The sequence below is a fragment of the Garra rufa genome, chromosome 24 (assembly GCF_049309525.1).
Source record: "Garra rufa chromosome 24, GarRuf1.0, whole genome shotgun sequence".
NCBI lineage: Eukaryota > Metazoa > Chordata > Actinopteri > Cypriniformes > Cyprinidae > Garra > Garra rufa.
In genome coordinates, this window is record NC_133384.1 from 29,148,056 (window position 1) to 29,171,804 (window position 23,749).

At 33.0% G+C, this 23,749-nt stretch overlaps 1 protein-coding gene across 1 annotated transcript in view; it reads left to right on the top strand.

Moving 5' to 3' along the window:
* dpyda (dihydropyrimidine dehydrogenase a) overlaps positions 1–23,749 on the top strand; it is a 277,186-nt gene that overhangs the window by 61,806 nt on the left and 191,631 nt on the right. The window contains exons 4-5 of the mRNA XM_073830591.1: positions 8,494–8,581; positions 16,752–16,913. Coding sequence (XP_073686692.1) covers positions 8,494–8,581; positions 16,752–16,913 — 250 coding nt within the window. The remainder of the gene's footprint in view (positions 1–8,493; positions 8,582–16,751; positions 16,914–23,749) is intronic.

Genomic DNA, 23,749 nt, shown 5'->3' on the forward strand with positions numbered 1-23,749 from the left:
GATCTTGTTATTGTGAGAAAAGAAGTCATTTTAACGAGAAAAGATCTCGTTATTACGAGAAATTATGTAATTTTAACAAGAGAATATCTCGTTATTACGAGAAATGATGTAATTTTAACAAGAAAAGATCTCGTTATTACGAGAAATGATGTAATTTTAACAAGAAAAGATCTCGTTATTACGAGAAAAGATCTTGTTATTGTGAGAAAAGAAGTCATTTTAACGAGAAAAGATCTCGTTATTACGAGAAATGATGTAATTTTAACAATAAAAGATCTCGTTATTACGAGAAAAGATGTCGTTTTAATGAGAAAAAATTTTGTTTTAACAAGAAAAGATCTCGTTATTACAAGAAAAGATCTTGTAATTATGAGAAAAGATGTCATTTTAACGAGAAAATATCTCGTTATTACGAGAAAAGATGTCGTTTTAATGAGAAAATGTTGTTTTAACGAGAGAAGATCTCGTTATTACGAGAAAAGATCTCATTTTAACGAGAAAGATCTCATTTAACAAGAAAGATCTCGTTATTACGAGAAAAGATCTCATTATTACGAGAAAAGATCTCATTTAACGAGAAAGATCTCGTTATTACGAGAAAAGATCTTTTTCTCATCCAATATCTTGAGGAGAAACTGCATTCCTAGCCTAGCCAAAATTTAAGAACTGTTTTCAAGTTTTACTATATTTTAAAACGTATTTCATTCTTGTGATGCAAAGCTGCAGCCATACTCTAGTCTTCAGTGTCACATGACCCTTCAGAAATCATTCTAATATGCTGATTCTATATCTACCTGACATACATAAAGACAAACCACGTCGTATCTTTGGAGCAAAGGCCTGCTCTCCTCGGACCGTTCGAGAGTCAGCTTTAATTGGTTAAAAACCACACGTGCCAAAGCAATTAAGATGACAGGTGAAACTGTGCAGCAGGCGTGTACATTTAACCTTACTTGTCCACTTTGACAGATCCTACAATCTCCCGCCCTAGATGTTACCATGGTAGCCTCGCATTTGATTCGGTTTAACTTTAAATACCTCAAAACGGTAAAACAGGATTTCTGATCGATGCCTGCAGGCTTGAAATTACAGTTTGTGATTTGTGTTCTTGTCACCTGAGTGGGCATTTTTATAGTTAGATTAGCTACAGCTGGATTAGGAGTGTCACATCCACAGCTTTTACTGAAATGACAGCTTTGAGTGATGTGTCAATCAAATGCATATGATCCTTCAGGCGGAGATGTGTGTGTATACCCGCACACACAGAGCCATGCAGGTCTCTGGCTCTTCATTTTTCAGTCTGCTGTGTTTGCAGCTGTTGGTTATCCCCCTGATCCCAGACAGACCCAGGCCGGGTGGTTTTGACAGTTCTGACGGCCGCTGTCCTAACCCTCAGCGCACAGAGTAATCTCACCTCACCTGGCGCTCTCTTCCCACCTGTCCCCAGCCGAGCTGCACCGCTGACATCATTAAACTTGCATCCAGATGCCCGAGCAGACTGACACAGCTGCGTCTATCGGGCAAGACAGATTCAGCACCGCATACTCGTGTGTTCAGCCCAGCCTGTGCCATGGAGGAGAGTTAACAAAGCACTAAAACGCAATTCAGAATAAAACAGAAGGTCCGTGACTGGTGATGATCTCAACGTTTGATCATTTGACTTACTGTGACGATGGTTTTTCACTGTATTTCGGATGATTAAATAGGAACTTAGACTAGCGGTACACTAGAGGGAGATTTTAACATTGGATAACAATTTCAACTTCAAATGCATCTTTGACTTAGATTGTTATGCTGATAATATATGATTAAATTTCATTAATATAATATAATATCATTTTTTAATTAATTTAATTAATTTAATTAATTTTTTTTCTGTAGTGTTCTCAGACTTTTTGCACTATAAAAATCAAGAAAGTTTTTTTACGACAGTAAATACAATGTATTTTTATTCCATTTTGGCTTTATTGTAGTATATACTTTGAATAATATGTCTTTTTTTATTTTAAATTTGGAATCTATGCTGTTTTTATTTAATAGCAGAGTAGAGAGGAAATGGAGGAAAAACAAATTTAAGATTGCAAATTGGATTCAAACCCACGTTGCACATTGTGAGTACTGCAACCATTCACCAGGCCAAGTTTTTATTTTATTTTATTTTATTTTATTTTATTTTATTTTATTTTATTTTATTTTATTTTATTTTATTTATTTTTTTTTATTCCTGAATTTATTTACTTTGTATTATTTTTATTTTATTTTATTTAAATTTCCTTATTGATTTATTTTGTATTATTTATTTCATTTTATTTTATTGATTTTTTTATTCCTTCTTTTGATGGGGATATATTATTCATTTATTTATTTATTTATTTATTTTTTTTATTATGCCTTTATTTGATGGGTCAATATGTTTTATTTTATTTTATTTTATTTTATTTTATTTTATTTTATTTTATTTTATTTTATTTTATTTTATTTTATTATTATTTTTTTTTTTTATTTTTTTTTTTTTTTTCAATATGTTGTCTTGACACAGACCAGACAAATATATTTCTAATTTTATTTTATTCCTTTATTAGATGGGGCAATATGTTGTCATGACACAGGCCGAGCAAACATATTTAAAAATGTATTTACTTATTTTTTTATTTTTTTATTATTAATTTTACTTAATTTTGTTGATTTTTTTTTTATTCCTTCATGTGATTGGGAAATACATGGGGCAATACTTATTCATTATTCGTTTATTTTATTTTATTTTATTTTATTTTATTATGCCTTTATTTGATGGGCCAATATGTTGTCATGACACAGGCTGAGTAAATGTATTTATTATTTTATTTTATTTTATTGGCAATATGTTGTCTTGACACAGACCAAACAAATGTATTTACAGATACAATTTTTTTATTTGATGGGCCAATATGTTGTCATGACACAGGCCAAACAAATATATTTCTTATTTTATTTTATTATTCCTTTATTTGATGTAGTAATATGTTGTCATGACACGGGCCAAGCAAATGTCATGCCACATGCACTACCCAGAATGCCACCACTCCTGCATTTTTGTTAATCTTTCTTGACATTTCTTAATCATTAGATTTCTATAAATAGCTTTTAGTTCATCATGTGCTTTTTTTTACTTTTGCTGCTTTTAGTGCAGCATTCATCTGAGCTTTTTAAAACCCCTTTGTTGTATTCCTGAAACACCCTGTGATTAAAAGTAGATACAATTTGCCGCAACCCCAAGATTATGAACGGAATTATTAGTTTCTCCAAGAAAAAGTGAAGAGCTGAATTTGTGGCGACAACTAATTCATAAAGGTAAGCAATCATTAAAATGGTAAATCCTGGGAGGCCTAGCTTTTTATTGAATCGCACTTTTCCCGTTGCGGGTTCATTTTGGTTCAGATATAATGAAAACAATGAATTGGGAGATTAGCTTCCTGCACATTCTAGAACCCCATAATACACTCATCATGGAAAACATTCAAACGCTAGATTATTACTCAAGTAAAACGATAAGGTACGGAGCAGAGAGGGAAGAGGGCAGAATAAATCAGCTTGCAGTGGGCCGCTAATCAACAGCTCCTTTCATTTGAACGCACTGGATTATTTTTTGGGGGAGGGTAATAAAAAAACAGCAAAAAGGAAAGAAAGGGAAAAACTGTGTTTGCATTTGATTGCGTTACAGCTCAGAAAAGCCCCAGCACTGTATCTAATGCACTACACTGCAAGGCAGTCTTTTCCTGAGCGCCGCTCTCAAAGCCCAGCTGAATTGCTGTGACCTAGAGCAATTCTTGAACAAATAAGATTGCCTTCGTGTGTGCATTATTTTCTGTTGACATTTGCTAAGCACTTGGGCTGCTGGCCAGGGGAGACGGATGAGGGTCTAAAATGTGTCTGGATGTGCCGTGTCTTTAATGTTACCTTGGGAGGAGAAAAAAGACAATGGTTTTCCTGTCCACAGTCGTAGCGCGGAGCCCCGGCGTGTCAGAGGAGGGAATAGGTTATTTTATTCTCACTCTTTCTCGTTTTCGCCCCCCCCGAGCTACAGTTTTTGAAAAGAGAGACAAAAACGCTCAGCAATCAACTGAAGGTGCCCCTCTCACAGATTCTCATTTTGATCTGTTGGGTCTCATCTTTATGAATGTGTTTATACATTTCGACCTGCCGTGGAACAGCTGTTTTTTAGGCCATGTGTGTCAGCTTAGAATTTTGTAGCATTTTATTTTTCCCCAGAAGTCCACTTAGAACATTAGTCAAGGTTTTTGCACCACAAAAGTCAGTGTTTAGTTTTGCATGACTGTTTTTTTACCCTCTCTCTGACCTTTTGTTACTGTACCTTGCAGGCTTTTACATGCAAATGACCTCTGATGTGATTGGCTAATCGCTGCATACATGGTTGTGATTTCATTAGGGCTTCCCCCTAATAGTCGACTAACCATTAGTCGACGAGAAGAGGCTTGGTCGACCAAAATTTTGTTAGTTGCTAAGTCTGAGGAAAAAAAAAAACACAGGAAGTGGCGAGGTCATGCAGTCTGTGACGGACAGATAATTAACGGCTGGTCTGTGTGGTAATAAAGTACATCAGATAGGGTATACAAATGCTCAACACATCAAACACATCTTTACATTTATTTGTGTGCACTCAGAATAACAACGAAACATTGCGCTTTTGTAAAATATTAAAGCAAACAGGATGCGCTTTCTGCCGCCTCGGTCTCTGTGAACTTGTGCGCAAAACTTCGAAACTCTATGTATAATATTACTTGCCTTACAGACATGAAAATATATCTATAGAGAGTTAAATGTCTACTTTAAATGAATGTCTACTTAAATGAACCAATTCAAATTAAAAACAAATATTCTCAGATTATGTTATTCATATAAAACATGCATACAGGCGCATTACTACTGCGGAGATGACGAGTCAGTGCTGACATCTTTTAAGACGAAAACGAAGAAAGCAGTTGTTTATCAGTACATTATTAAAATGTTAATGCAGTCTGCTTGCTGTTTTTCACTGACACATTCAGAATTATTGTATCTCCCAGTGCGCTGTGGCAAGCTTTTTTGCATGAGCTTTAACACTTGTTAGTAATTAAAGAACTCAGTATTATGATTCATATGGTTTATTAATAAACATGCGACTAATAGTCGACTAATGCTTAAAAATACCGGCTACTAGTCCACCAGAAAAATGTTTGGACGAGGGCAGTCCTAGATGTTATATCATATGTAGTGGTCAATATGGCTTTTTCAGGGAGAGCCGCATAGACTAGAATAGATGCGGAAATGTGGACGGAATCACAGAATCCAATCCAAAATAGAATTTACAATGCTGAATGTAACAGAAGTTGCCAAATTTTTGATTAATAAATCGAATGTATTGAAGGTTTTCACAGCAACACATCAAAATAAAAGTTCGGCTCAACTTGAAGAAATTGTGACAGAAATGTATTACTTAATGTAACAATACTATTAACACTACTAGAAAATGTTTAAAAATTATTTTTAAGGATTATTTACTAGAAAAATTTAAATACACAACCCAGTATTTCTGAAAAAAAAAAACCAATTTAGTATAAAATGCTTTTGATTATTGTTATTTAATTCAACTATTAAAATTAATGGAAAACATAGAATTTGTTAAAAATAAAACTGAATTTCAGACATATGGCACAAGGCCCTAAAAATGTCATTTTTGTTAAACATTTAATAAACTGCGGTTAAATTGTAAATTTCCTGATTTTAATTAATTAGACATGCTTTTTGACTAATGTATTTTTTTTTTTTACATTTAACCATTAAAACAAAGTCTAGAAAACTAAAATGAAAAAAAAAAAAACTGAATCCAGAAAAGTTATAATTGAAAAAAAAAAATGAATTTTGAAAGAATAAATAAACAAATAAATAAATAAATAAATAAATAAATAAAACTGAATTTAGGGGGAAAAAATAATGGATTCCATAGGGCTTTAAAAATGTCATTTTTGTTGAACTTTTAATAAATTGCTGTTAAATTGTGAAATGTTTCATGATTTCAATTAATTAGACATGTTTTTCTGAAAAACAATTTTTTTTTTTTTTTTAAATTTAACAATTAAAACAGACTCTAGAAAAATTAAAACGGGAAAAAGCCGAATCCAAAAAAGTTAAAATGGATAAAACAGCTTTTAGGAAAAAATAAAATGGATTTCATAGGGCATTAAAAAAATTTTGTTGAATTTTTAATACATTGCTATTAAACTGTGTAATTTCATGATTTCAATTAATTAAAAATGTTTTTAAATAATATTTTTTAATTTACCACTAAAACAGAGTCTAGACAAATAAAAAATAAAAAATAATATAAAAAAAAACAGAATCCAGAAAAATCTAAACGGAAAATAAATACATACAATTAAAACTGATTTCTTAGGACCCTAATAGTATGCTTTAATGAGATGAAATTGGACTCTTAGAGACATTTTAAAGAGAGTGTGTGGGAACAATTTTTTTTTTAGTCCATTTTCATGGAAGTCATTGTAGATCATCTCATGCATGGACTAAAAGCCACAAAACTCCAGTTTTGCTTTCACAGAAATGAATACTTTTATTTGAAATGCATTACATTGGTCAAAAAAGATTAAAAATACTTTTTACTATTTTAAATAAAAGCTGTTCTTTTTTTTCTGTTCTTTTTCTTTCTGTGTCTTCTGTTCTCTCTTGAGTACCAAATCATCATATTGATTTCTGAAGGATCATGTGACACTGAAGACTCGAGTAATGATGCTGAAAATTCAGCTTTGCATCACAGAAATAAATGATAAAAAATATATTTAAATAAAAAACAGTTGCTATAGTCATGAAAAACAAAAATACGAAAAATGGGTTGCTATATTTAAAAAATACTAATAATTACACATACAAAAAACAAATACTAAACAATCATGTAGACACATTTTTCCCCCTAAAATGTCATGCAAAGCCGAGAATGTGTATTAAATACATTTTATTTCATGTTATTTTTAATCAGCAAAATATATGTCGTCCATTCAGTTGAACTAGACTAGATTTGATTAAATGGTCTGTGTGGGAAAGAAATGCTTTGAACTTTAAAGTAGCCTATATCTATATTATATAAAACGATTTTATTTTCAAAGAGCAGAAAAAAAATCTTGCACATGAGCTTTAATACATTTGCGCTAATGTATTCATTGCACAGGAAGCTGAATATGAACCACCGCACCGTTTCATGTTCTACATGCATATTTTGTAAGATACACACGCCGATGATCATAACAGATGATATATCACTGATTTGGAAGAGTGCTTTTTTCCTTCACAATAAGCGGAGAGGAACGCCGGAGCGCGCACGAGAGATATATTTATGTGAGTGTGGCTTTATGTCTTCCCGCAGCTGCTCGGTGTCCCCTCTCTGTATTAATCATCTCGCCGCAGATCAGAAGTGCGATAGGCCCGGCATCCACCGAGATTAGCCTTCATCTCGCCGTCAAAGCCCACTCCAGACCCTCTCCCGGATTCAAGACTCCTGCAATATCCCTAATCCTTTAGGCGAAGGATAATTTATGATCAAATAAAGAAAAGCAGGTCAAAACTAATGTCACATTATGATCAGCCACCCTGGTTTATAAAAGCATTGCGCGGTCCTTTGTGGCGCCGGTACCTGGCCGCCGCACTACAGTAATTACCCCACTGTCACCCCGGTAAGTGGTATTAATGGCAGCCTTGTGCACTCTACTCCACGGCGAGCTTTGAGAATTGTGAGACGGGATTATTACGGGCATCCAGCTGCGTGTGAATCTAAACGTGCAGGTGTTGCTCGAGTGTTTTGTGCACTTTTTGTGTGGCGCAAGTTGTGCGTTTCACATCGAAGGCGACGGGGAGGCTTTTTTTCCTCGGGTTGCTCTGTTCCAGACGTATACGTCCTCCTCCCTTTGTGCTCGTTGTAAAGGAAAAAGCACTCTTGCAGATTACTGATACATCATCTGAAGTCATTAGCCTGGTGAATTTTTAAACAGCTGTGTGTTTGTAAAATGCGAAATAATGATTGTGAGCTACAGTAGCAGCAGCAGCAGCCCTCCCTTTCTTTCTTTCTTCCATCTTTCCTCCTTTCCTTCCACAGCAGCCCCAGTCGGCTGCCTCCTGTCACACGCCATTCACATCCAGGGGCCAAACGTAGCACATCCATTCTGATTGGGCATGAATATTTAATTGGGCGTCTCCAAATTATCCTATTTGTCATTCAATACTGGTGTGTCATCAATATGGCGTCTTTTGAGATGTAGTTGCTGGGAGAAAAAGTCCTCCGGCACAAAAGCGTGCGATTGATTTCCTCTGGGTGCCGTCGAGTGTTTGTAATTGGCTGGAATGCGGCGTTCCAGTGGGGCGACGACACAAAGTTCTCTGTTCTTACTGTAAATAACTTTACTTTGCCTTGCATGTGAGGGTGATTCAAGCACGGTCTTGTTTTTCTTGCAGGTGCTTGAAGTGTGCAGATGCACCGTGTCAGAAAAGCTGCCCGACCAATCTGAACATAAAGGCCTTCATTAGCAGTATTGCAAATAAGGTATGTTGCGTATCTGGAAATGGAGTGTTTTAATAAATATCTCTGGTGCTATCAATCAATCAATCAATCAATCAATCAATCAATCAATCAATCAATCAATCAATCAATCAATCGTAATATAATTTATTATATTTTTAGGTAGCCAATATGATTTTTTAAAAATTGTATTAAATAGCAGTAGCCTTTTGTTTTGTATTATTAAAATATTTATTTTATATTTTATTTTTATTTTATCTGGCAAAAACGTGTTTAAATAAATATATAAATAAATGTATTTATTGCTAACATCAATAATTTTATTCTTATCATATTAGGCTTTTTTCTTAAAGTAAAATAAATAAATATTTAAATACATTTGTTTTACTATTATTACTTATTATTTTTGGAAAATAGCCTTAATTTTTAATAAATAAATACATACATTTTAAATTAGCCAATGGCCTTTAGGGTTCTTTCTTATTTAAAGTTTATATATACAGTATGTATATATATATATAAATAAATAAATAAATAAATAAATAAATATATATATATATATTCATACATACATACATACATACATACATACATACATTTTAATATAATTTATAATTTATTTTACTTTTAATACAAATTTAAATAATCCAGATTTTTAGATTTTAAATTATATAAAGTAGCAGTAGCCTTTTGTTTTGTATTATTGATTTTTTTTTTCTTTTTTTTTTTCCCATTTAGTCAGTTGCCCTAAGATAACATACTGTAGTCTGGCAAAACCATATTTAAATAAATACATAAATACGTTTATTTCTAAATTCGGAAATGGCCTTTTTTGTATTTAAGTTATAAATAAATAAAGAATTAAGTGTGTGTGTGTGTGTGTGTGTGTGTGTGTGTGTGTGTGTGTGTGTGTGTGTGTGTGTGTGTGTGTACTTGTATATTTGTATATATGTATGTGTATGTGTATAAATATAAAATAAAACTGTGTTTTATATCATTTATATTTTTATATCGCCAGTAGGTTTTTTAAATTATATTAAATAGCAGTAGCCCTTTTTAGTTTTATTTATTTATTTATATAGTCAATAGCCTTTCGTTTACGTCATATTGTAGTCTGGCAAAAACAAATTTAGCCACTTTCTATTGCTAGTCAGTTGCAGGTCACATTAGAAAGAGGGGACATTGGCATTTTCAAGAGCGTTTTATTGGACGGAAATTCCTATTATACCCCTGCACACACTGGATGAGTCATCTGTATTTTTTGGTCCATTTTCCATGAAGCGAAAGAGTATTGTGGAAATGCATATATCCACTAAAAGCAAAAATGTTTAGGAATACACTTGCATATAGATTGCCCCAATGCTATAAGACATGGACTAAAAGCCACGAAACTTTGATTTTCATTTCATGGAGCGTCTATTTCTGGGTATCATCATTTCTTTTTAGCATCTAAAAGTCAGATATAGCAAGCCAACAAGATCAGGGACACATCAGCCCAATAACAAACAGCAAAACAAACAGAAAGAACTATTATCTAACTCATCACATTTCATATATTTCCCTTACGTTGTACAACAGGTTCCTAATATAAGATATGTAACTTTCATATCAAATATATTTCTGTAGAGGAAGGCATTTTTATTATGGTATTAATGTTTACATTTCATATTGTATGAATATGAAATGTCATATTTTTCTTGCTGTGCTTTTTTCTTTTCATCTGTAGTGTGCTCTTGGGTTGATTAGATTTTTTCCAAACAGACTCCAGGGATTTCAAATGCCGCTGTGTAAGTCACGTCTTATGTATGCATGTCGTTTTATCTAAAGTTCATCATGTAGTTTAATTAGATTAAGAAACTCATTACAATGCTAATTTTTTCCGCATTTACTTACATGTATGTGTTGTTTTACATTACAACAGCAGTCCTAAACTTATTTTGCTTCATAATCCAATTTTAAAGAGACAGTTTACCCAAAAATAAAAATTCTGACCTTTGTTCATCTTCAGAACACAAATTAAGATATTTTTGATAAAATCCGAGAGCTTTCTGAACCTGCGTAAACAGAAACGCAACTGACACGTTCAAGGCCCAGAAATGCAGTAAGGACATTGATAAAATAGTCCGTGTGACACCAGTGCTTCAGCCTTAATTTAATGAAATTTGTGCTCATAGAAAACAAAAATAACCACTTTTTTATGATCCAGTCAGTTTCAGATGGGTTACATTGTTCTGACATATATTATGTAAACACAAAGCATTAATCGCTGTCAAATCGATTAATCGCATCCAAAATAAAACTTCTTTTGAAGTTTATATTCATCAAATAATTAAAAAAATGCCCTTAAAAACACAAAAACATCAAGTAGCAGAACTGAAAAAATATCAATGTGCATTTTTCTTAGTTCTATAGTGTATATAGCTATAACTATTGCTGTCAAATCGATTAATCGCGATTAATAGCATCCAAAATAAAATTGTGTTTACATAATATATGTGTTTCCTGTGTAATTACACATATACAGTATATCCTCATTTTGGATCAACCCGCGCATTATCAAAACTATATTTACACAGGACACACATAATTTGTGTAAACACAAACTTTTATTTTGGATGCGATTAATCGCGATTAATCCATTTGACAACACTTTAGCTCTATTCTATAGTATTAAATGAAATGCACACTGATATTTTTTTCAGTTCTGCTACTTGATGTTTTTGTGTTTTTTTTAAGGAATTTTTTACAGAATTATTTGATGAATAGAAAGTTCAAAATAAGTTTTATTTGGGATGCGATTAATCGCGATTAACTGTGATTAATAAATTTGACAGAATTAATCGCATCCGAAATATGATTTGGTGTTTACATAATATATGTGTGTACTGTGTATATTTACACAGGACACACATATTTTATGTAAAGACAAACTCATATTGCATTATTGGAGGCGATTAATCGATAGATATAGTTATATACTAAGTAATTTTTCATTATATACCAATAATTTTTCAGTTTTGCTACGTAATGATTTTGTGTTTCTTTAAGGACGTTTTTCATGATTTGATGAATGTTTAAAAGATCAGATTTTTCTGTAACATTATATATGTCTTTGCTGTCTCTTTCAAGGGACTAAATGAAACCGTTATTAAGCAACATGCAGCATCTTTCAATAGCAGTTTTCAGCTATCAATGCCATTGTATACAGCCTTGATTCATTTACTCTGAGAGCAAAAAATCAAACATCAGGGAACATATAGTGAGTACTATCTGGCTGGTCAAGTAATCACAACAATATCTGCCATTCCATCTAAAATAAAACAGTTTTTATTAGTCTCAAGTCAAGCTTTTCAAAAACACTATTCATTTCTATTAATGCATGCTATAAATGCACCTTTAACACTTCTAGTCATATACAAGCATCCAATAGTGGCATTGAAAGAAAACTTTGCCATAGTGCCACAGTGCTCTCTCTTTTCATTCTCTTCCTTTTTTCTCTTGTCTAACAGGCCTATTTTGACAGTAATCACCCCCTGACTGACACATGTCTAGTTTTGAAAAAAAGCAGTCGACATCTCTCTTCTTCAGACAGCCTTGAATTAAGGCCAGAATGCCTCAATGGCACTTGCTAAACTCACAGAATGCACGGTATGATGGAAACCTTGACAGAACAACAGCGCGGCACAGAAAACACAGTGTTCTCAGCGCCACGCATTAAAGCCATTCTGCATGGGCTTTATTTAAATGCTGATTGTATAAGTCAGTTTTCCTGCTTCAAATGAATGACTGATATTCAAAAACACAGTTGCAATGCATCCCCAAGCGCCGCTGTAGTACAGCTTTAAAACGCTCCCTCAAAAGTCAAACAAATGAGCACAAAAACTCATTATTCCTCACGAATAATTCACGGCATCCAACAGCAGATCTCTTATTAAAAGCATAACTCAAAGTTCACCACCACAGCTATGGATGTCACAATTACGTTTGTTACAATTGCAATGTATGTCATCCTGACGAAGAGCTCAGGTCTGACGTCGTCGGGATGTTGGTTTTAGTAGATGAGACCAGCTGGGTTTTCAAACATTTTTGTGTTTCTTAAGCTGAGTCAACATGAAATTATTATTTCTTTTAAGTATTAGATATTATTTCTGTTAAGTGATGCATTTCTGAGATGTAATGTAATCCATCGGGAACAAAATGTAATCCAGAACAATGTAATCCATTTGAAACACAATTTTTTTTATTTTGGATGCGATTAATCATGATTAATCGATTTGTCAGCACTAGATATAGCTATATACTATAGTATTCAGTGAAATGCACACTGATATTTTTTCAGTTTTGCTACTTAATGTTTGTGTGTTTTTTTAAGGACATTGTTTCAGGATTATTTAATGAATAAAAAGTTCAAAATAAGTTTTATTTTGGATGCGATTAATCGTGATTAACAGTGATTAATTGATTTGACAGCATTAATCGCATCAAAAATATGAGTTTGTGTTTACATAATCTATATATATATATATATGTGTACTTACACAGGACACATATATATTATGTAAACACAATTTTTTTTTATTTTGGATGCGATTAATCGATTTGTCAGCACTAGATATAGCTATATACTATAGAATTCAGTGAAATGCACACTGATATTTTTTTCAGTTTTGCTACTTAATATTTGTGTGTTTTTTAAGGACAGTGTTTCAGGATTATTTAATGAATAAAGTTCAAAAGAAGTTTTATTTTGGATGCGATTAATCATGATTAACAGTGATTAATTGATTTGACAGCATTAATCGGATCAAAAATATGAGTTTGTGTTTACATAATCTATATATATATATGTGTGTGTGTACTTTAGGGATGGCTCGATACCACAATTTTGACTTCGGTACGATACTAGGATCTAATACCTTGGTATCGATACCAAATCGATAAAAAAAAAAAAAGGAAACAGGCAAATATAGGTGAATTGAAAACTCTATGAACAACTGTGCAAAGAAATTGTTACAAAAAAATAATAAAAACTACAATTTTGATTTTAGAAGAAACAAAACTGAAGAGATCTAATTAAAATAAAGTAATCTCTTAATATATGTGACCGTGGACCACAAAACCAGTCTTAAGTCGCTGGGGTATATTTGTAGCAATAGCCAAAAATACATTTTATGGGTCAAAATTATTTAAATTTTTTATGCCAAAAATCGTTAGGAAATTAAGTAAAGATCATGTTCCATGAAGATTTTTTGTAAAATTCCTACTATAAATATATCAAAATGTATTTTTTTATTAGTAATATGCATTGTTAAGAACTTAATTTGGACAACTTTAAAGGTGATTTTCTCAGTATTTTGATTTTTTTTGCACCCTCAGATTCCAGATTTCCAAATAGTTGTATCTCGGCCAAATATTGTCCTATCCTAACAAACCATACATCAATAGAAAGCTTATTTATTCAGCTTTCATGTGATATATACACCTCAGTTTTGTAAAATGTAAGCTTATGACTGGTTTTGTGGTCCAGGGTCACATATTTTCAGTCTTTATCACAAAGAAAATGTGAATGCAACCAGAATGCAACAACAACAACAACAAACCCAACAGAGTAGAGGATACAGGTTGGATTGTGATTTTGGGACTGAATAAAATGGGTTCACATATACATATCTTTTCAGTCTTTATTTTTTTGCTAGCTCCTTTGACCGCTGCAGAGCGCGTTTCATCTGTGTGAGCCGTTTGTCTGTTATCACGCTTGCCGGTTTTACGCCAGTTTGCGGAACACTGCCGCATAGTGGTGAAAATCGGAACAGCGGATGAAATACCGAACTGAGCAAACTTTTGATATTGTACCGTTTAAAAAAAAATAAATACCGGTATTTTCACAGTACCGGTATACCGCACATCCCTAGTGTACTTACACAGGACACATATATATTATGTAAACACAATTTTTTTTTTTTGGATGCGATTAATCGATTTGTCAGCACTAGATATAGCTATATACTATAGTATTCAGTGAAATACAAACTCATATTTTTTCAGTTTAGCTACGTAATGTTTGTGTGTTTTTTTAAGGACATTGTTTCAGGATTATTTAATGAATAAAAAGTTCAAAAGAAGTTTTATTTTGGATGCGATTAATCGTGATTAACAGTGATTAATTGATTTGACAGCATTAATCGCATCAAAAATATGAGTTTATGTTTACATAATCTATATATATATATGTGTGTGTACTTACACAGGACACATATATATTATGTAAACACAATTTTTATTTATTTTGGATGCGATTAATCGATTTGTCAGCACTAGATATAGCTATATACTATAGTATTCAGTGAAATACAAACTGATATTTTTTCAGTTTCGCTACTTAATGTTTGTGTGTTTTTTTAAGGACATTGTTTCAAGATTATTTAATGAATAAAAAGTTCAAAAGAAGTTTTATTTTGGATGCAATTAATCGTGATCAACCATGATTAATTGATTAAGCATTAATCACATCAAAAATATGAGTTTGTGTTTACATGTTGTCATCCAAAAATATTTTTAATGATATTCGGGTCGCGGTCGGTCGGGTCGTTTGAAATAAAGATGCCTATTAAACCTTTGTAATTTATATAGTACTAGACACAATTTTCTATGAAATACATAGATACACTTTATTGGCTGAATAATATTTACCTTTTGAATGTTGAGCATTATTAACTGTTGAATAAATGCTGACGCAGGACAAAATGCCCGATTTCCCAACACCTTGAACTGAGCAATGCCATTGTACCATTTTAATAGGTTACTTTTAAATGCATATAGCTCAGTAATGTCAGTTTTATGTATTTTCTGAGAGGGGGTCGGATTTTTGTTGGGAAAGTCGGGGGAGAGACACACACTTTGTTGAGTTGGTATTCCTAATAAATGTCTTGAATATTTTGATTATGTCCAATGCTTCTCTTTTTGGAATTATTAGACACATTTCACTGTCTTTTCAAATGCTTAGGTCTGTTTAATTTCTTTAATTATAAAATTTCTAGCACTATTTTTAAACATTTATTCAAGCAATAATATATAAATGATCTCATGTATGCTTGTTTAAAACCAGGGATTAAAAACGAATTCCAAGTAAAAACAGTATTTTTTCTCTGCATATCCAGAGAGCGAAACGAACGAAATTAAACATTACTTAATAAATTCAAGGCACTATAATTTCCTTATTCATTTGATGCAGCTATCATAGCTATACAATTAATATACTGTATATAAAATAATATTATTTTGTCTTGTTCGTGATTCCTGAATTTATATATGAAAACTTTGTATTCGAAAATTCGTTAACCTAGTAGAAGTTAAAAGTTGAGAAAAAAGGAATTAGCTTGTAGTGTATATATATTTAGGGCTATAGACTAATCTTTTTCTTAACTTTCATTACACTGTAGATCGAAATCAAATAATTCTTGATCATATTTAGCATCGGAGAATCACTGACATAATTTAGAGTACCTCGAAAACGAAAATATTTAAATCTGAATAAAGGAAAGACAAAATAAATCACAACAAGAACAATCTGTATTTTTCTTGTAATCAAGAACATTTCTTTTGACAAAATTACAGAATTAATGCCGAATGATGTTTGACAGTGAACCGCATCTCCACCGCATAGCTGCATATAATCGCTGGTCGCAAATATTAAACATGTTTAAATAAATCTTTGTGAAAACGACTGGCAACGACTGGTTCTTGAATTCAGGAGGTTTCAACATTCACTTATACTTCAGAAGGAATGCATTAATAGCTAGGGGTGAAAACTTTTTAACACAATGAAGATGTATATTTTTTTTCATTTTTCCTAAGTATTTTTTTTTTTCATTTAGCACTGCCCTTCAGAAGCTGCAGATGATACTTGCAGGGTTCCCAGAAGACAAAATAAGTTACATTTACCCTGATCTTCAAATTCCAAAAGTTTTCACCCCCAGCTCTTAATGCATTGTGTTTTCTTCTTGAGCATCAGTGAGTGTTTGAACCTTCTGTAATAGTTGCATATGAGTCCCTCAGTTGTCTTCAGTGTGAAAAGATGGATCCTTAAAATTATAAAGTCAATGTTGGAAAGGGATCAACGCTGTGATTGCTTTCTGTATGTGATTTGTAAAAATGCATAGCTCGACAATTATGACAATTACGTTGATGTTCACAGAATTATTATGGAGCGGCTCGGACTATTCTCTCAGACAACCCGCTGGGTTTGACTTGTGGGATGGTGTGTCCCACCTCAGACTTGTGTGTTGGGGGATGCAACTTGTATGCATCTGAGGAAGGACCAATCAACATCGGTGGACTGCAGCAGTTTGCCACTGAGGTAAGACTTTTTGCCCTTTTTTGAACACGCACACCAGAGAGTAGTAGAAAGTACAGTAATTGGAAATTGGTCCAGGATTCAATACTGCTTTGTCCACATGAGCATCACCTCAACAATCAGTAATCGCTGAGCAAAGGCTTTGAAAAGATATCCGAGGTTCATAGGGAGACAAATATTTCCTTTTCATTCTCTGATTTTCATATTAGGTTTTAGTCAAACTGAATTTGTGTTATCATTTTTAGCGGCTCACCTGAGTGAGAATCCATGGATGCCGTAGGGCAGATGGATTAGACTGCATGTGAAGGGAAAATTGCCAAAAAATGATCAACTCTGAATTCTCAAGATTTCGTAAATCTAAAAATTGCTACATAAGAGCTATTCCCATGTGTTTTAGTGGAGTTAACCTTTTAGAAAACAGTGTATTCGTGTTTGGTTGGATCCCATATGCTGTCATGAAGAGGTTGTGTTGCGTGCCAGTGTTAATGAAGTCTCTCAGCTCCAGTTGATAGCAGTATGAACTCATGATGTGTGACACTCTCCGCTGCCACAGCCGAGATCTGTCTCAGCGGCCCGGTCCTCTGACACGACAGACATCAGCTTCACCATTGGTGAGCTTACGCCGAGGACTGACTTGCCTCGTGTCAATCAAGATGAGCTTAAGATGCCGAAACCAAAGGAAGCAGCAGATACTTCATGTCTAAAACACACGATGATGCTCTGCGTTTCATGTTCAGAGGAAGTGACTAAAAAGAAGAATGAGCTGGCAAACAGATCTGAGGAAATTTACAGAAAACTGAAACTTGGTCACGTTTTTTGTTTCAAAATGATGGAAACTTCTGGTGTGTTATTCATTAATTAATTTAATGTATTTATGTTTTGCTTTGCAGGCGGTACGCAGGGCTGTGATAGCTGGTAATTAAATAGAAATGAAAGTGCGTGGGTTTGATTGCTCGACTTGACCCACCATTGTGTGAACGGCTAAGTGGGAGTTTCCTGTAGCTGGTGAAGGTTGATGGTCAACGCTGTGTTCCAGCCTTGTTAAAATAAACAATATGAAAATTAAACACCTGTTCACATAAATGTTGTGCATATCACTGCAATCGCAAATGCACCTTTTGTTCATATCGCTTTATAATATGGATGCACGGTATAATCAGTTTTCTACGGAAGCTTATTTCCGCCATGGGATAAAAAATGGCAATTGCACCTTTATTTCTCACAATTCTGTCTTTATTCTCACAATTTTGACCTTTTTTTCTCAATATAAGATGAAAACTCAGAATTACTCTGAGAAAAAAAGTATATAACTGTCAGAAAAAAATAATGTGGAGTTTAGAACTAAAAATGAAAAAGAATTGTGAGATACAAACTTGAAAATTGCAAGAAAAAAAAGTTTGAATTGTGAGATAAAATATATATTACATTTTTCATGCCTATTTGTCATGTTTTTTTTATTTTTAGGTTACCTTTCCATAAACTACTGCACACTAAAGTTGATCTAAAAACACTAATAATTAAATAATACTGTTATATGTAATATTTAGCAGATGTCAAAATGAATATATATTCATTTTTTGTTTTAAAATGATTAATTTTAGGTTCTAATGTTTTATTTTTTAACATTTAACATTTTTTATGCTCAATAAGGCATAATTTGCTTTCATTTGATTAAAAAAGTCTGCATAGCTATGCAAAAATAAAATATATTAAGACATTTTATGTCAATGTTAGATAATGCTGTATATGAGCCAGTATTGGATATTTGTTTTTTTCATGCTTATTTGCCCTATTTTTATATTTAGATAACCTTTCCATAATTAACTGGACACTAAAGATAATCTAAAAACTAATAACTCAATAATACTGTTAAATATAATATTTAGCAGAAGTCAGAATGAATACGTATTTTCTATTTTGTACATTATAATGTTATGATGCCTAAATTCTCTTGGATAATATAAAATGATTAATTTTAGTTTCTATTTTTTTTTATTTTTTAACATAGTCCATAATATAATTAGCAGATTCTTTTAGAATATATAATATTTTTAAATCAAATATGGTAATTTTTTAAAATCAAAGACTGGTAATCCCTAAATTACCAGTCAAAAGGATGGAATAATTATGATTATTATTATTATTTTTAAATTTTTTTAAAAGAAGTCTATTATGCTTAATAATGCATAATTTGCATTCATTTGATCAAAAATTACCATTTAAGTTTTTTTTTTTAAACAAGCTTCCATAGTTATTAAAATATATTACAGATTTTTTTTAAGTTTTAGTTTTTATATCTGGTAAGGCTAGATATACTGGATATGAGCCATTTTTATATTTAGGCCACCTTTCCATAATCGGCTTCATTAAAGTTAATCTAAAAAACACTAATAAATTAATAATACTGTTAAATATAATCTTTAGCAGAAGTCAAAATAAATATATATTTTCTGTTTTGTACATTATAAGGTTGTGATGCCTAAATCCTCTTGTATTATTTAAAATGAGTAATTCTAGTTGCGTAGTCCATAATATAATTATCAGCTTTTTAAAAAATATACTGTAGAATATTATTTTAATCAAATATGGTATTTTTTTTTGTCAAAGACTGGTAATTCCAAAATTATCAGTCAAAAGGTTGCAATAATTCTTTTATTTTGTTAATGTTAATTTGCATTCATTAAAAAATGCATAAAATAAAATATTATTACAATTTTAATGGTACAACTGCAATTTACAATTTAGAAGAATGTATTTCTAAAATATAATTTTCCAATTTTTTTTATATAATTAATACAATCGTCAGCTAAGCACTTTAATATTTGACTAAAAATATTATAGATTTAGACCTATTTAAAATAATTTAACATAGACCAGACATCTGAATCACACAAATGTATTTTAAACCATGTTTTTTTTTCTTCCAGTAGTGTGAAAATGTTCACAATAATGCAAACCCATTTAGTGTGAATAGCAGTTGAAGGTTCATTATTTAGATACAAAAGCAGCATAAATGTTTCTGCTCTTACCTTTGTGCCTCTTTAAAGCTTGAGGGTTTCTTCTGAATGTATGTGAGTGAGCACACTACAAATGCAATTTAAAAACATGCCCGCTGACATGAATAAGTTTAGCCGGCTGCATTTCAGCCTTGCCGGAGGCTTTGTTTTTCTTTACCTTAAGCAATTTGTTTGCAATTCTAACAGGTTTTGAGGCGAGCGTGTTTCTTAACTGACTGCTAGGAGGGGGAACGGCACGACAGTTCATTTCCATCCACCTTTGTAACCCGACCCCACCTGTTCGGCACAATCACCACTGGCTAAAAAAAGGAAGCACTTTGGCATGTTAAGTTTCATTACTTCATGACGGATAAGAAGAGCAATTACAAAAGCAGCCTCTCTCTCTTGTGCCGCCCACCTCTGCTGTGACTTATTAGACATCTCTGTCTAGGTGGCAGCTCCTCTCTCCTTAAATGTGAGAGGTCAGTCTGGTTATCGAGCCGATAATTAGATAACCCAAGAAAAAAGGGGCTATCACGGCCCACCGTTATTCAGTGGCTGTTCTTGTAGTTGGCCTGCAATCACAGATAACTTGCCGTCTCTTTTCAATTACAGGGGAAACGCAGCATTGGTGTCCAGAGGTGGCGGAGCACATTAGCATCTTTAGAGGAGTTTGACTAACTCCCACTTACATCCCAACACTGCCAGTTTGAGTATCTATTTGTCATTAGGGTTGATTAAGATAGTGTTTCATAGTAAATTTATATAGTAATTATATGAACTGGTCATATTTTAATGACAGTGCAATTGCGTATCAGACAGAATCAGGCTAGTTAATTCTAGGGATACTGTTGGGTATTTAATTTTATAGAACAGTTCTTTCTGGTCCTGGAATCTGATTGGCTGAGAGGAGTGCGATATTCTAGTAATAACAGCATTCTAAACGTTTCACCGTTTTATATCACTCTGCTTGTTTTTGTGTTACAAAATGTGGTTTTAAGAGTTTTTAGGCTAGAATATACTTGTTTAGACTTCAAATATGTGGTTTGGTAATAGAGATGACGTCTTTTTGAAAATTTGCTTCAATGTTTTTTGAGCACCACGGTGTCAGCAGTCATTCAGCACTCATGAACCCGCCGAGAGGAGCCTTACCTCGGCCAGATCTTCTGGAATTTGCCACTGGCTTTGCCGCTGACCCTCATTAATCTATTATTTGGTCTAGAGCAAATTGAGGTCAAAAGTTTATGTACACCTTGCAGAATCTGCAAAATGTTAATTATTTTACCAAAATAAGAGGGATCATATAGAATGCATGTTGTTTTTGTATTTCACATAACAGTTGCATAGTCCACAAGAGAAAATTATAGTTGAATTTATAAAAATGACCCCGTTCAAAAGTTTATATACACTTGATTCTTAATACTGTTGTTACCTGCAGCTTTTTTTTTTTTTTTTTTGTTTAGTGATAGTTGCTCATGAGTCCCTTGTTTGTACTGACCAGTTAAACTGCCTGCTGTTCTTCAGAAAAATCCTTCAGGTCCCACAAATTTTTTGGTTTTTCAGCATTTTTGTGTATTTGAACCCTTTCTAACGATGAATGTATGATTTTGAGATCCATCTTTTGACACTGAGGACAACTGAGGGATCATATGTAACTATTACAGAAGGTTCAAATGCTCACTAATGCTTCAGAAGGAAAAAACTTGCATTAGGAGCTGGGGTGTGAAACGTTTTGAACATTTTGGAGATGTGTACATTTTTCTTATTTTGCCTAAATATCATATATTTTTTCCATTTAGTACTGCCCTTTAGACTCTACAGAAAATTCTTACATGTTTTCCAGAAAGCAAAATAAGTTACATTTTCCCTGATATTCAAATTTTTAAAAGTTTTCACCTCCTGGCTCTCATTGCATCGATTTTTCTTCTGAATCATCAGTGAGCATTTGAACCTTTTGTAATAGTTGCATATGAGTCCCTTAGTTGTCCTCAATGTGAAAAGATGAATCTCAAAATCATACAGTCATTGTTGGAAAGGGTTCAAATACACAAAATGCTGAAAAACTGAAGAAATTAATAGGACTTGAAGGATTTTTCTGAAGAAATGTGGCCAGTTTAAGTGTTCAGGACAAACAAGTGACTATCCCTATCACTAAACAAACAAACAAAAACAGCTGTGGATCATTCAGGTTATAACATATTATTAAGAAAAAAGTGTATGTAAACTTTTGAACATCTATCAACTATTATTTGTGTGCTATGTGTAAATGCCTTTTATGTGAAATATCTTATTCAGGTCAGTACTAAATAAAAAATTACATGCATTTTGTATGATCCCTCTTATTTTGGTAAAATAATGAACATTTTGCAGGTTCTGCAAGGTTTATGTAAACTTTTGACCTTAACTGTAGTTTCAGCTGAGAGGAAAATCTCATCACGATATATTCTCGCATTAGTTTCATGTTATTTCTGCTGATATGAAGAATATTATGATATTTAGTATAGCCAACATCTTCAGAAGAGGTTGTTTGCATGTCTGCGGGGCTAATGCATCCCCAGGTACCTTTTATCTTTATAAATTCTGGCCTGCTGCCACATGACTTTTTAGGTGTAGACTGAAGTCCATCGTTCAAATGTAGCCATACTGATCTGTCAAGAGATGAGATTGTGCTTTGAATTGTCGCGTTGTTTGTTTCATTGAAGCTGCAATAATAGAAGAGGCTGTAAACTGCTCTTAGGGATTATTAAAAATGCATTGTCATATAGCAATTTGGTCTTCACAGTCCATGAAACTCATGAATAACTATATTAATATCACCTATATTGTTGCCTGTTCAGGCATAATATTGTATTAACAATGCAGGCTTTTACATATGGATCTTGCTAATCTTATTAGGAAGACAAAGCATCAGCCCTTCTATTTTACTACTTGTAATGGATATATCGCCACAGGCTCCTCATTAATGCCTGTTTGGATAACTTGCTGTGTTTTTTATGTATCTGCTAACTATCTTTATGTTGATGTCTTCATCTGCGTTAAGAACTCTGGCTCAATGAATGAGTTTCTGTAATTCCTTTTTCTTTGTCTTCTCATTTGGGTCCTGTTCTAAGAAGCTGAATGAGTTCTGTGTGTAGCTTTTGTTTTAGCGCTTCTAAGTGGGCTTCCTGCTTTGGATTTTAATAGTTAAGTGATGAATCAAATTGGTGCATGCTTCATGTATTCATGTGTGTCATGTTTTTTTTTTTCCTCAGGCAAATTAAGACCATGTTAGACTTTGCATCCAGGCAGACTCTCAAAGAGCATGGTGTTTCAAAGGCAGTCTCTCAGTAGAGGCAATATCACTTTTGGCCTCTGAATGTAAGAGTGATGTTTGTCACAGCAAGGCTAGTCATCAGCATGATGCTTGGGGTCATGATGATCTGGTATTCCCACTAGACTTTAGAACTAGATTAACCAGCAAAGATAGATGGATGGATGGATGGATAGATAGGAGGATAGATAGATTGATAGGTAAATGGATGGGTTGATGGATGATAGATTGATAGGTAGGTGGATTGATTGATGGATGGATGGATGGATGGATAGACAGACAGATGATGGATATAAAGGTGGATAGATAAATTGATAGGTGGATGGATGGATAGATAGACTGATATGTAGGTGGATTGGTTGGTTGATGGATGGATAGACAGATGGATGGATATAAAGGTGGATAGATAAATTGATAGGTAGATGGATGATAGATAGACTGATAGGTAGATGGATGGGTTGATGGATGGATAGATGGATGGATGGATGGATATAAAGGTGGATAGATAAATTTATAGGTAGATGGATGATAGA